This window comes from Cimex lectularius, unplaced genomic scaffold (assembly GCF_000648675.2).
Source record: "Cimex lectularius strain Harlan isolate CLEC.00 unplaced genomic scaffold, Clec_2.1 scaffold81, whole genome shotgun sequence".
In the NCBI taxonomy this organism is placed as follows: Eukaryota; Metazoa; Arthropoda; class Insecta; order Hemiptera; family Cimicidae; genus Cimex; species Cimex lectularius.
Window position 1 is genome coordinate 1,127,263 of NW_019392692.1, and position 16,367 is coordinate 1,143,629.

Here is a 16,367-nt window from a genome sequence, read left to right on the forward strand (position 1 = left end):
TCATTACAATTGAGTTGGTAAACCCCGCTTTTTGCCAAGTTGACTACTTTGTCTTTTCATACAACTTACTTCCACAACCACGTCTCTCGACATGAATCGCCAACCCGCTGATACCTCCGCCAACGCAACGTTTCAATTAGCAGCTGATTTGTTTAATGGCGCTCAATTTGAACGTGCGAAACGCGGAAATTATAACACAAATAAATATTTATTTTAAGTTTATTTTTAATACCAACTTGGGGGCATTTAAAGTCAACGAAAAATATAAACGCAAGAACTTTTTCTAAACTGTTATACTTACTCTTACAAATACTTTTGGTGCATACAATTTGTAAGGAGAATTAGATGTAAAATGTAGTCAAATCTGCCAATTCGTAATAGTCAAAAGACTCTGACATGGTGCTCATTGTCCCACGAAAAAAATCTACGGATGCCCCAACCCCCGTTAAAAGTGGTGAATTACCATATCAAATGAAAGATGAAGAGTTGGATGGTTGCAAGTAACCTGTGGCGCTAAAACTTGAGTAGCAACCAAATGACAACTTCACATCGTATAGATTATTAAATTACATAGTATTTACATAGCAAGCACAAAGTTTCCCCTTATATTCCTATTCCCAATCTGTACTAGCCCCTACAAAAAAGTCTACGGCAATCATAAAATTATTCGAAACATCCTACTTGTCATAAAAGAGCTAGAGTGAAAGAGGACCTTTATTTGGACACCTGGCCACGCATCAAAGAGAACTAAAATACCGACAAAGCAGGGAAACAGGCATAAATGAGGGCACTCCAAATAAGCAAACACCTTTAATGACTATACCAAGAGTAAATCTGTGACGGTGGAAAAAATTAGCCAAAGGGTGGTCGAGTTCATACTAGAAAATTAGAAAAGAGTTTAACTTTACTGACTACGGATAGAAAATACCATATTAACACGAGGATACTCAAAGAACCCCCGAACGTCTGTTAAAATAGTAGAGGAAAAGAATGCAAGAATATTAACTTGCAAATAAAATCGAGACGATATTGGGACACAAACACGAAAAAAGGTAAGACAATTCAAGACTTAGATAACCCAGCTAGCCAATAGCATAAAATTTGAAAAATAGTGTGTCAGAAGCATATTTAAAGTTTAAAAAACAATGAAATTGCTTGACATACCTGGTCGTTGTCTTGTCCTTGCCAACTGTCACTTCCCTGCAAAAAATATATAAATAAATTACTAGAAGTTCAAAAAACGAAAACAAAAAAATACAGTGTTTAAATAAAAAAATTATGTGATAACAGAGAACCGGATTGACAAACTTAAACTTGAACCCACGGCACGTGGGGAACAAGATGAATTAGGCAAAATTCCTTAACGTTAACTATTTTTTTATAAATAGTATTTTATCGAATCCGACTTTAGTATTATTTATCTAGTATCAGGCGCTTTGATTACCAACCTGAGGAATTTTACAAACACTCAAATTTTGGCAACTAAGACATGTGCGACACTCCGTGCTTCACTTTTCTTCTGTATAAGTTGCTTGTTTAATACCTTTGATAATGTTTGTTTTTAAAATTTTATGCGTCAGTATTATTTGCTGTAAATGTACATTGCACGCTACGATACCATTAAAGGCTCTGATTGATTCGTCTACTTCCTGGCATGCTAAGGTTCCATTCACAACTTAAGGTCATCGCCCTGCCTTGTACAGTCACAGGAATATGTCTCGGCGGACGTAAAGGTGTCAGGAAGATTCATAGTATTTATGTAATCTCGTCTGTTTTGTAGATTTTTCGACCAGCTTATGCAGATAATGTTCTCCTAATTATCAGGGATGTGGTCAAATAAAATATTTTTAATTTCAAATCTTCGCCTAGCTTTCGGAACTTTATTGTACCTTCTTCAGGACAACACAAAAGGTTATATTATACATTTTTAATTTTGACTAATTGAACATCAATATATATAAGAACATGACACACATTTTTGTAAGTTCTGATTTTTAGTGAGAATTAAATAAACTTGAATTGTTTTATTTTCATGTTAACACTGAAAGTTTTTTCTCATTTTTTTCATTACCTTTTCAACTATGAATTGACAGATTAGTTGAGAAAATGTGAGAAAAAATGTTAGTGTTAACATGAAAATAAAACAATTCAAGTTTATTTACTTCTGACTAAAAATCAGTAAGTACAAAAATGTGTGTTATGTTCTTACATGTAAAGTGGCCAAATCTAAAACTGTATAACATATCCTTTTATAGAGACCTGAAGAAGGTTTCAATAAAGTTCTGAAAGCTAGGCGAAGTTTTAAAATTAAAAATATTTTATTTGACCACATCCCTGATAACCAAGTGAGCATTATCTCGTCTGTTGTTACAGTACATGTTAAATCACAACCAATTGCAATTTTTTTTCAACCTAATTTATCTCTAGTTATTTTTTCTTGCTTTATCGATAAATGCTAAGATAACGCTGGAATTGTAAAGAGTTTGTACTAAGGGCATTTATCTTAATCTTGATTGTGCTTTTTCAGTGAGAATGAACGATTATTGTTTAAAGATAACAATTGTTTATCCAGAGAAGTTTAGCATTTTCCAGAAAGATTACTACAGATTTGATTTAATCTCTTAATAATGTTGCACGTTAGCGTGCTCTTTCTTATTAGAACCATTTTATAGTCTCTCTCTCTCTCTCTCTCTCTCTCTCTCTCTCTCTCTCTTTACTTTTACATTATATATCCATAAATCTATCTATTCATTTATCTGTTTATCTACAATTCTATCCACACATAAATTTTTCAACCCATGCTCTATTTATCTACCTTTATTTATCTATTTCTACACCGTTCATCTATGCAATTGTGACAGTATATCAATTATGTATTCATTTATCTGTCTACCCGTCCATTTATCCATCTCTTCATCCACCTAGGTATCTACCTAGCCATCTATTTATCCATCTATACGTCTATACATCGAAGATATATCTATATCTTCATCCATCCATCTACGCATCTACTTTTTTGTCAAATTATTTCTTTAATTAAATTTTTATATCCATCCACCCATCTATCTTTGTATCTATTTCACTATTTATCAACCTACCAATCCATCAAATTATGATTAGATTAATCAATTATCTCACCATTTATCTGTCTAACCGTCCATATATTTAACTAATATCGATCCATCTATTTATCTATCTCTCTTTCCTTCCATCTATCTTCTATTTATTCATTTATTTATCCATCCATCTATCTAGAGATATATGTCCATATATCTACCTTCCTATCTATCCACCTATACTTCAATCTATTTTTTTATAAATTCGTTTATTTATTCCTCCATCTATCTATTTATCTATCCATCCAAACATTAATCTATCTATATGTTTATACACCAATTTAACAACTATCTATGTGCTTTTCTATTTATCTACATATCCATCTATCTATCTATTGTTACATCAATTTTTAACGGATAAGTGCCTGGGGCACTCTCAACACGACACGCAAGAATGGCACAATTACACAGAAGACAAACACTTTGAGCCCTGAAGATGATCTCAATAAATATCGAAACGTTGGCACGATAAAGAAAATGTTTTTCTGAAACCTACATCACACCAGACCGAATCTCACGATTTCTGAATAGTTGTTTTCCAAAAGAATGAGCAATATAAAAAGTGAACTTCTAAACTTTTGAACATTTTACATACAACATTTTGGTTTTGGAGTGTAATCAACTATTTTCCAAGCAACTACTTAAATATTAGGTGAATTAAATATCAAGCAAGAGAATAAATGATCAATCAGTATTCGTCTTACAACATAACAAAATATTTTAGTTTAAAAGAATTCAACGCTATTTGAGATCTGCACATTCGGGAGAATCTATCAGATAAGATCTGTATCACCGATACATGCACATTAATTGGGTCTTTTTGCGACCAGTATGTAACAAAAACTGTAATTTATGCACTTTGGTTACAATAATACGTTGTAACTACAACATTAAAACTACAATAATCTTTTATCAAATCATATTTATATTATCTTATCATTTATATTGATTAGATCGTTATCTAATCGTTATGATAAAAGATTTATGCAATTTACATTTGGCATTCACAACTCACACTCGACAAACGTGCATAGAATACGAAATTTTCAACATGAAAAACAAGATAATAAATTTCTTAAGCTACTTGTAAATAAAATTTACCCCTTTTCGTCGTATCAATTCTCATTTGGCACAATTTGAGTGTGTTTAGCTCCCAGTTTCTCTTTCATGTTACCGCGATATTGGAAATTCGATATCCAAACAGTTTATTCCATGGGAATAACCGATGGAGGTAAACATGAAGTTGCGGATTCCTAACATAAAAGCTATTTGAGGCTGACCGCTTTATCGACCCCCTTCTTTTACACCATCGCATATAAAAACGTTTTTTATCGTCTCCAAACACGCATTCAACAAAAATTAATTACTTTTATCAACGGAGTAACTGTGGGACAGTAGAATTAGTATTTGCACTTTTAATCGTTAATTGATTTTTGTTGTTTATTGTTAGATTTTTTTATTTTGCGAGGTGGAACAACCTGTAGCTTAATCTCGTAGCTTTAATTTGATATACAAGGTTGATTTGTTCTAGTTTACAAGCAGGGCGAGGCAAGGAAACCACTATTTTGAATTTCTTGATTTACAAACTTGCTGATTATGGCGAAAGCCAAAATAAAAACTAAAAAGCGAGGATATGCTAATAAAATTAGAGGACAAATGGTTCTTCCATTCGTTTTGTTCTACCTAACAATTTGTGATATACGTTATAAGTAGGGTGAGGCAAGCAGCCCAGTCTTTCTTGTTTTATAAACTCACCGTAGAAATTGCGAAAAGCAAAACCGCGTTTGAAAAACTACAACAGCGGGGTACTTAAAAGTTTCGTTCATTTTGATCTACATAGCTCTTTTTCTTCTAGGTTGTAAGTAGGGAAACGCAAGGAATCCACTCTTTTTAATTCCTTCCTTTACAACCTCAACACTGAAGATGGCGAAATGCCGAAACGAGTTTTAGACTAAAACAGCTTGGATAAGAGAACGAAAATGTTATCGTTTATGTTGTTCTACCTTGCTGTTTTTGTTGTTTTGTTTTTTTTGTTTCTAAGTATAAACAGGTCGCACCCGTTTTATTTAATTTCTTGCAACTCATCAACACAAATGCCTAGGTGCTAAACTGCAGGCAACCATAATCATTTTGACCTCGCTTTTTTGGTCTGACAGACAAGTTTCCGCTTCTCGCCATCTTCAGTGTTGGGTCTGTTGATGGTTAGGTTAGGGTTAAAAAAATTGAGTCAAGGCACTGTCTACTTACATTTCCGCAATTTTTTCCTACTTTTATATTTATATTTTCCCATCCCAAAAGGGAACCATTATCAGGAGAATGGGCTGCACAAAACTCGTAAGTTTCGGGGACTTGTCTCAACCTACATAAAATACCTGACGCCTAAACCAGGATAGGAAAACCTGAGTTATTAGAAATGTTTAAAGCGCAGGCTAAAACACCGCGCACGCACCAACTAATATGTACATATTACGGATAAATAAAATTATCGGAAACTGCCTAACTATAGATTAATACAAATAAATTCGTTTCCGTCCATTTTTGGTCTGCCTATCAAATTTCAGCTTCTTTTTTTATCGGTCGATTTGTATCTCGCTCTACTGAAAACCCTGACAAGCATAGACAAATCAAAACTAATCAGATATGATCAAGCTATAGTTCATTACCTAACATAATTCAGGAAGAAATCTCACTCTATTAAGTAGACCTGGCTAAACAAGTTCAGGCCCACTACTGAAGATGGTATGATGCCGAAACGCGTCGTGTGATACCAAAACAGCTACGATATAAAAACCAAAACATAGTGGCAAATGAGCAAACAACGTTAAAACTGTTTAGAATTGATTGAAACTGTTACTCTGCAATATTGTAACTAATTATGTATTTGTTTACATGACATTTGGGCCCCAAGGTATTCTGACCATTCGTTTTTATTCATGTTGTTTCGGTCTGGCAGACCAACATCCAAGGCTACGAAATGCTATCGCCAATTCCTCAACTTTCAGGTTTAACTATATTGCGCACGATGAACTCTGAAGTCATCTTTTCTTTTATTGTATTGGTAGTTACGATATATCAAACCTTCCATAGTTGACCTTCTTACATAATTTAATCATAATTGCCGAAGGAAGAATGAATTTTTAAGCATATTTTTAAAAGGTGGATTTGTTTTATCAAGAGTTTTCTTTATGCAAGAAATGAAGAAAAGCATCAGTACTATGCAGCATATCATACGACCTAGAATATTTCCGAATCCTGAGAGCTTTCTACGTCGCTAGAAGATTTATCGTTCGTGCGAAAAACGTTTCCAAACATCGCACATTATTTCGTGTAACATTGGCGTGACTTGGAGGGACGTGGTGGCACCGTGTGGACTCGCCTTGGCTGGCACCCACGGGTACGAGGCACGCCTTTCCGAACATAATCGAAAACGACGCAACGTTCGTCTTAAAAGCCAATTAGCTCTTCTAAACTGAAGTTTATAAAATAAATTGCGTCATGGCATAGCACTTTTAAAAGCTTCTATAATAACTATGCATAATTCCCAGTTAGCACAGTTGACAGTTTCCAACTCTGAGAAATAATGTATACAGAAAGCACAATTCCTATAACACATATAGGATTGGAGAAGTAGAAAGTTACAATATTAATATAATATGAATCATGTTACGTGAATAGTAAATCCTTGTGTCTTATCACTTTTGCTAGGTCTCACGAGGATTGATACGAATTATATGAAGTTGATTTCAACTTGCGGTGTTTCGCGTGTTAAAATTTTTGTCGTTTCTCTGCACGAAACCAACCACGTGTGTCAGATTTTTTTACACAGGATAGACTAGTTAAAACAAAGATAAATAGTTTAAAATAAACAAATTCCTTTTTCAATCAATTCAATAATTATTATTGTATGATCTAATTTAGTATTTTTATTGCACAATGAATTTTTTAATTCAATCACGCGAATTATCGTGACGGGTTAGATTTGGGATTGATTTTTCCAGCTAATGAACCCCTATATGACCCCAGATGCATATCGCTGGAACGCAAATGCGGAAGACTAATTAATTATTTATTTCCAAAACCGACCAGCTCATGGGGTACATGCACAGCTAAATCTTATCGTGCACGGGGATATTCAAATGACCATAGATGACCTAAAAACTTCCACGGCTGCGGCCCATACGAACAAAATATCTAAATTGTTTTTAAATTCCATTTAAAACAAACCTCGACTGTACATCAAGGAGGTACCGACAGCAACTCAAGTTAAGAACTTCAGATTTACCATTTACAATTTTTCCAACATATATACATTATAAAACATTAACTAAGGGAAAGCGTATTGCGCGCTACAGCATCCTTTGACATAATAAATTATGAAGTTTTTCGGAGGATCTACGGAAGAGGTCAACACAGAGAAAAAACTTCCTTTCAGTTTTCGCCGAGCTTTCGACAGCTTTCATCTTCAGGGCTTTAACCTAAATGGGGAAATAAAAAGAAACATGGTGTCGTGGGCACCGAAGTACATTACGTTTTTTGGTGCTCAGCATCTTGTAAAAGTCTAAAAAACTTATAAACCACCTTTTGTTTTCAGGTACATGCGATCACAGCGTGTTTCTTATACATATATATAACTAACTTTTCTTACATTTAAAATATTGTACATTAAGATCACAGATTAAAAGACAAACCCTCTTCGACGAGAGGACAAAGGCTCCGGGGAGAAAAAAAAAACAAAACAAAGAGGGTTTGTTTTTTAATCTGTGATCTTAATGTAGAATATTTTAAATATAAGAAAAGTTAATTATACTTATGTATAAGAAACACGCTGTGATCGCATTTACCTGAAAACGAAAGGTGGTTTACTAGTTTTTTACACTTTTACGAGATCCTGAGCACCAAAAAACGTAACGTACTTCGGTGCCCACGACACCATGTTTCTTTTTATTTCCCCATTAAGGTTAAAGCCCTGAAGATGACAGTATAAAAACTGTCGTAAGCTCGGCGAAAACTGAAAGTAAGTTTTTTCTCTGTGTTGACCTCTTCTGTAGATCCTCCGAAAAACTTCATGTTTCCAGCAGGTCGATAACCCAGCTCATCGTTATATTAAATTATAATTCAAAATGAGTCTGTGGGATAAGCTGCAAAAATTTGCTATTAAAAACCCACATGCTGATGAATGCACACACAATGCTATTATAAGTAAGAAGAATAAATAAGTACATAAAACAATTATAATTAAATAAATAGATAAGTATAATAATAGATAGATAAGTATAATATAGTATAAATAGATAAGTATAATAAATACAGCATACCATTAAATAGTAACAATAATTATGAACTATCAATAAGATTAAACTGATAATAAATTGATCAGTCAGAAAATCAACGTTTGTTCGCTATTTTGGCTGGCTAAATCGCCTGTGGAGGATGGCCTTCAAGAAGAACAGGCCATGTAATAACATGGGTTTGACGGTAATGTGTTTGTTCTTTATGCTCATGGCAGATTCTCTATGATAACAGGAAAAGAGCAGAATCTATGTACTCACGTCGAGGTGCAAAATACCTTGTGGCCACCTCTCTTAAACCTATCGCTGTCCCTAATGGGAACAGGCCTGTGATAGCTGCTTTGCCTTTTCCCTCTAGTTTTTGCATTTTCAGTGAAATTTAGTTTTGGATCCAGCTTGACCCCAAGGTTGACGGTTTTGGAACAGTCAAAAGGCATTACCTCAATACTTTTGGAGCATCAAAGGTTCGGTAGGGGATGCAGCTAGTTGCCATCTTAAGCAGATGCGCTTTATTCGCGCAAGTTCCTTATTTCACTTGTTTGCTATCGCACTGACTTTTGAAGAGGCGCGAGTAGAGGGCAATGCCATCTGCATAGTTGTCATACCTTAGGTTTCGACAAACCGTTTAGAAAAACAGCAAACTGAATAGGACCCAGTAAGAGCCATGTGGAACACCTTCTTCTAATGAATGGAGATTAAAGTGAGTTGTTTAGCGCAACGTGAAAAGATCTCTTTTGAGAGTACAATTTAACTAGGTATGCTGGGAACCTGTACTCAATCATCTGGTAAACGATCCCGTTTTACCACACAGTATCCATGGTTTTTTCTACATCCTGGAACTGTCTGTATTTTACAGTGGAAATCCTCTGTGGCCTTATCTATTGTGCTAAGGGAGCCAAGCTACTGTAATGAGCTCAGGGCGGAAACCAAATACTTCTTCTTTTATTTGGTGTTGAGTTCTTTTTAATACTATCTTTTTAAATATCTTACTCAGTAAGCTGTGCTAAGAGCTAAGCTAACTAGTCTGTAGCTTGAATGGACTTCATGGGGCTTAACTTTTTTTAAAATGTAAATCTAGCATTCAGGAAAATAGCTCAAGAAATCGCCCGTTAAGAAGCATAGCGTTGAAAAGATAAGTAAGAAGGATCGTAGCTTTTGAGGAAGATTCTTAAGCTGCAGTTCGAGATCAGGTGACGTTTTCTTTTTGCGGGATTGGATGATGTTACGAACTTTCTTTGGAATGACCAGAGCGCAATCGTATGAGCTCAAATCCGTGTCCATGAGCCTGGTGATTTTTCGAGTGACGAATTTAATTAAGTATCGAGGTTCCTGATCAATAGCGAGATAGTGAATGGATCTGAAGTATTCACTCATCGCGATTGCTTTCTCAATTTTAAGTTAAATCTTCCTATAGAGAGTTCTCGTAAGGACTTTGAACTTTAAACTTTTACCACTCTAGGACTACAAAGCAGAACTGTATTATCCCCCCCCCCGAGCATTTAAAGGTCGACAGTCTTACAGGAGGGCTTAACGTCCAACTACCCATTGGGTGTCGAGAACGAGGAGCCCAACCATTTTACTGTACATTTTTTATACTATACTCAATTCAAAAACATGGGCTACGCCGGGATTCGAACCGCTGATGGGGCAAATGCAAGTCGGTCGGCCTAAATACTCGGCCAGCATACCAATCAGTGAGGGGTAGGCCAAATTGGTCGGAAAAGACCAAACTACAAATAAATCAAGTTATTAAATATCCCTCCAGGATTTTGTCCTTCGGGGAGGAGTAGGCGAGGTTGGTATGTCCGAGACTGGAAGGCACACTACAAGAACTTCGTTTCCCAGTTGTTTATGAATATTTCAATTTGACCGTTGCAAGATTTTAAATTATAAAAGGGGTTTCCAAGGAAAGAAAACGTTGTTAAAAATTCAAGTGAGATGGTCTTCGTACAGGGGGTTCTTACTCGGGCTTCGAGAATAACGGATATATTATTCGGAGACGTGTACAAACAAAAAGATTTTCCGCTTTCTTAAGAAGTCCAGGCGAATTTTTATTCAATTTGATCCAACAATAAATTTATTTATATGCTTTTTATTTGTACTTTTTCAACCTCATTTTGTATTTAAATGAAGTTCGCCTATACATTTACAGAACACGAGATGTTCATTGAAAAAATTGTAAATGATCACTCGTCTGTAATAAATCTATTTTTTAATGATATTTTCCAGACATTCAATATAATTAGAGGCTACTTTTACTAGCTTTTCGTATATCAACGATTTCTCTTGCCTGACGACCACTTTCCTTGTCATCTAGTCATATTTTAATTATTACAGATTGAAAGAGCGAGTCCAGAATGACCTAAACCGACTAATATCCATAACCCCACAGACCACAAGAATAAATCTCACGACTGGACTTTTATTATTAACTTTTTTAGCCAAATGAAGATCTTTCAGTCGTAATAAAATTCTGTTTTATTAATATTTCTTTAACAATCAATCCAATTTGGGTTAATTTGATTTTCTAACTGTTCGTTAATCCCCAAGTTGTATATCATTTACCCAACAAACAACTTTTCATTTATTCATATTTTATTAATATGGTTTCACCCTTTGACGAAATGATCTTTGTAATGTCAAAAAAATTGTGCCAAATTTGACCGAAATTATTATTAGAATATTACATTTTTTTGTGTCCTTATCTTAAATATTCGGCAAATTGCAAGGGCACAAGAATTTATCACTTACTAAATATCATATACTAGGTAGAGGGCTAAGTAGATGTATAGAAATAACATTTACATATAAATATTCATGTAAATAACAATCAGGCTTCCATAATGTACAGATAAATAATGCAATTTGAGAAATATAAATAAATAATTAAATTAATTAATCAATTGATAAATAAATAATTAAATACATTTATGCAAATATAACAGAAGACAAAGATATCCGAGCTTCTCTAGCTTTTGCACTACTTTATACATCCAGATGGCATCCTCTAAAGAAGTCGTAAATGTAGGCATATACATCTCTATTATTTTCGACGAGGAACGAGCTTAAATTAAATGGCCTCTTTATGTTTTTCTGGTTTATAATTTTCAGAAATTTCTGTCTTTGGGCGTCATACACAACATATTTCAGCAATAAGTGCTCGAGGATAAAACCACATAAAAATACAAACCAAAAAATAAACGTTATTCCTCATTTTAATAACGAATTTGCTTACGATTGTAAATATGTAGATTATTTATTTTGTAAACAAACACTATTCTCGTCTTTCCTCCATTTTAATCCGGTTGTATTTTTTTTAACCATGGTAAGACATCTTTTTGAACCTGAAGTTAGCAATATTATTGTGAGAATGAGTCACCGATATCGAAGAGCAGTTGGCGCTTCTTGGAGCGTGGTCTCCAGGGATTTAGCTCGATTCTGAGATGCTGGATGTGCCAATAGAAGGACTGGTAGTGAATGTCAGCGCATTACGACGCTAAGGGAGGACAGATATATTGTCATAGATGAAATAGGGAACCCTTTCCAAAGTGCCCACCAGATCCTAAATGAAGTACAAGATGTTTTGTCAAAGCCTTTTCAACACAAGTTGGCCTCACATCGTATGCCCGGTAGTAGTAGTAGTATCCAAGCCTCAACATCATGCAATGTGCTTGTTTACGCGTGAATTTAAATTGTATTTTTGTTTTAATTTAAGTTCGAGTTTGTTTGGTCTCGTTACCACGGGGAACGAATGTTTACGCCTCCCGTTGCTATGGGAACCAAATGTTACGATTTCGGTTGCCATGAGCACCAATGTTTACACGTCGCCGTTGCTACGGTGATTTGTTTTGTATTTTTCATTACCATGGAAACGACCCTTCCTTTTTGTCAGTCCAGTCAACTGGACCAGTCGCGTCTCAACCGCTAAGAAGACAGCAGACGCTCTGTTTCTTTAAATTTAGATGTTTCAGGAGTAACATTTTGTATAAGTTATTTTGTATTGTGAATTCGATAGTTTAAGTTCTGTTCAACAATACGGGCGTTATTATTGATTGATTGAATTGATTCACAACGACCGCATGCCTGACATCTTACCGCACCGCAGCATAAGTGACCCGACTTCATCAGTCCCTCCCGCACAACCGCAACGCTACATCGCATCTATAAATCAAGAGTACTCACAAGTGAACTTTTAGTTTAATTTAAATATATTTTTGTATCTTTATTCTAACTTAGTTTTTTTCTTTCTTTTCTAAATTTATTGAAGAGCTCTTCCGTTATTTCTTTGTTTAATTAATTTTTAATTTAAAACTAATACTATAATTTTATTTGATAGTATTATTATTATAACAATAAGAAACTAACTTTGTTTACTTTTGCCGTAACTTATCTGTCTTTTTTTATAATATATTTGTTATTTATATTATGTAACATTTTATTTTGCATGTTATTGCCTATTGACGCTATCTTAAGGATTTTTAATATACAGAAGCTCTAGATCCAGTCAGGTGAGTGATTTAAGAGGCAGTGTCGTAAAATAGATGTGGAAACAAATTTTGGAAAAAGATTACCTCCCACAAACGGACGAGGTCGCTGAATACCTAACAATGCTGTTTGGAGACGATTTGGACTTAATTTTGTATAGATATGCTCCACGTACACCATGGCTAGACCTAAGACGCGTTATTGAAAAAAAAGGCTTTGCCTTTCCCTCCTTCCCAAAACCATGGTTCGTAGGGAATAAAGCACGGTAAAATTTTCCCACACTTGCAGTTTCGAACAGCTTTTGCCATTTACCGATGTTCTTTTTTTGACTGGCTTATTATATATCTGCCGGTCAGTTGTCTAGAGGAATTCATTCAGTTTCACCAGGCTAAATGATCTACCTTTTCGTTGAAATGTATGCATGCATATGCCCTTTCATCCAGCATATGCTCACAGTTTTTCCTTGCTCAGTTAAATTATATATTTTTTCTCACAATTTCTATTAGAAAGTGTCTGGTTTTGATCTTAAAATTGCGGAGTTGATGTACATATAGCTTTAAGTGCCCTTTTGCCTGCCTTACTATTTTTATTAACTGCTCTAACAGACTACTCCTGTTCCTTATGTTAGTTGTATTTACACAAGTGTTTTTCATTTACTATCTTACACACTTAATCCAGAGCAAATTTGTTCAATTACAGTAATTTTAAAAGTTCAAGTATTATTTATTGTGACTGATTTTGTATCTTGTTATACTTGTAGCTAATTCATTTATTATTATAGACAATTCAATTTGCACTTTTTAATATAATTTTCCTTAATGATATAATCTGAGTTTAAAAAAACCCGCCGAGTCCTCGGAAAATTTTTATGAGGTTTGTGTATTTAAGGTATTTAATTGGTTAAACGTATGATAAAAGTATAGTACTTTCAAATTGTAATTTTCGTAAAGGCTTTAATAGCAATTAAAGTTTCCCTGCAATACGTTTTACCGATTTTCCTCGTTTATTCGCTTGCTAAGGGAATCGTGCGTCTTATCAGCCAGACATTTCCGATAAAAGACTCAGGTTGTTCTTGTAGAATACAAATGTTCGCGTTGTCTGTATGCCTGAAGGGGGTAAAACAAAAGATTTCTCTTTTTGTTTTGTTTTTTTGTTATTACCATCACAAGAGTGGGATTGGGATAAGCAGGTTTCGAGTATGTCGTTCAACGGGGTCGGTACCCAGAAAGTAGATTTGTATTTAAGTACAGGAAGGGTCGGGTTGGCCAGAGTAGAGCAGGCCTCGAGGTCATCTACATGGTAATTCGGAAATGTAGGGGAAATTGGTTTTCTATTGTTTCACAGGCATTGCTGACCCTTCGATCACAGAAGAAGCATCATTCGGGACCCAAAGGAAAATATATTTTGAATAATGTTAGAAAAATAGGAAGGCTTTTTGTTTTACAGATGTTAGATGAGGTAAAATACTTTTTTTCAATCAACGCGTATTACAACCCCATCAAATGGAATATCAAGTAACAATGTTATGTCAAATAACAATAAAATAAACCAATGTTATTAAGAGTAAAACTACGCACTGGTAGCGCTCCAAACTTAGACTTATAGTTTGTTCTATATGATTTTTTATTTCAGCGCAATTGTGTCACAAGTTGATATTTATGTGCATTCAACTTAACTCGTAACTTCAACATCATATCATTTAATTTCACTAATTTCGTGGTCCGCTTGACCAATTAATATATTACAATTAATTAAAGTTTTTAGTCGACACTGACTTTTTTATCTCAACTAAAAACCTTAATTAATTGTATCATATCATTTGTTGTTACACAAGGGAAGTGGTCAATCGAGGTCACGATAGCTGAAGTGGTAGAGCGGCGGCGTATCTAGCCGAAGATCGTTGGTTCGACTCCCGCTCGTGCCATTGACTTTTTTATCTCGACTAAAAACCTTAATTAATTTAAAGATATTAATTGGTCAAGCGGACCTCGAAATTAGTGAATTAAATGAAGTATACTTCACTAAAGCTCTCCGTGGCCATTTCATTTGTCGCCGAGAATCCAATCCGATTACACGACATTTGAAAAATGGAAAACAGGAGGGAAAATTCAGAAGGTGCGGTTGAGATGGGAAGTTAGGGTCCGAGTGGATCGAGGTCAAGATAGCTCAAGTGGTAGAGCAGCGGCGTATCTAGCCGAAGATCGTGGGTTCGAATCCCGCTCGTGCCACTGACTTTTTTATCTCAACTAAAAACCTTAATTAATTGTATCATATCATTTGTTGTTACACAAGGGAAGTGGTCAAATACTACAACTGCGTTGTGAGAATAACTCTGCAATTGGGAGTAGAAAAAGTCCAATATGGTATTTAAAAGGCATACCTAATTATCATGAGATCTGCGCCGACACCTGCCCCCCCCCCTAAACCATAAACCTAATAATAAGATAGTAACTAGAAAAGGATGCTGACTTCCCGATGCTGATTCCTTGGTATAATTTCGCAAATAAGTACTCATAAGAGCTGCATTGGAGAAAATAGGGACGGCTCTGAAACCAAACAGGTTACGGGAGCCGGCATTTATGAAAGCAAATTATGAGTTATTTTCATTTCATTCGGATTCTGCGAGTTCTGCGCAAAAGAAATAATAAAGATGGAAATTGAAAATATGGTAAAAAGAATGCTGTCTACTCTGACAACCATGCTCTGCTCAAAACATTGGCCTCACTAACGATAAGAGTATGGGAATGCACGACTGACCTGGTTGTGAATGTTTCTTGTCTGGGTCTCACGACACAAATTACAGAAAGATAACGGAGAGAATGATAGACCCCAAAAGCACCAAGAGACCAATAACTCTTTCGAAAAATTCCGAATTGTCATAAGAAAAAAAGGTCCAATTGTCTGAATAGATCGTGGTAAAACCTATGGAAGAGACAGGCAAAAGAATTCTTTAGGCAAACCTTACTACTAATTCTACTGCACAACAGCCCTATTTTGATGGACAAAGACAAGTTTTGAAGCCACCTCATAAGAACCTAACCTATAACTGTAACGTCAGAGCGTAACCTAGGACGTAGGTTTTGTAGCGTCACATCAAAGGCGTGTACCGTAATACTTCATTGCAGTATGTCTGGATGGGCAGCGCTAAGTATTTTAGTTTTAACTGTGCATGAAAACTTCGTCTTTGATCTTGTTTCTTCTTTTTTCCATATAAATAAATACATAATCCATATATAAAAATATGTGAGCTACAGCAGTATCCATAATTTCGTTCTGCCATACGTACTAAGCTACTGGGTTTGTTTTGTGCATTCACCAGGCCCCGGGGATCAGAGGTAATTTTTTTTTTAAATAGCAAAAATACCCGATCAAATTTTTACACCATGGCCCCTGAATTCTTAGCTACACAACTATACCTATTTTCAATAAGAACTGATAGATGGAAGAGCACAGTATTGTATGTCTGTTGCATCTAAGT

The 16,367-nt window shown here is 35.1% G+C and overlaps 1 protein-coding gene across 15 annotated transcripts in view; it reads right to left on the reverse strand.

The window, feature by feature from the left end:
- Window positions 1–16,367, reverse strand: part of LOC106674408 (disks large 1 tumor suppressor protein) — a 565,060-nt gene that overhangs the window by 103,730 nt on the left and 444,963 nt on the right. For all 15 annotated transcript variants that reach the window (XM_024225925.1, XM_024225931.1, XM_024225933.1 and 12 more), the window contains one exon: window positions 1,165–1,200. In XM_024225925.1, coding sequence (XP_024081693.1) covers window positions 1,165–1,200 — 36 coding nt within the window. The remainder of the gene's footprint in view (window positions 1–1,164; window positions 1,201–16,367) is intronic.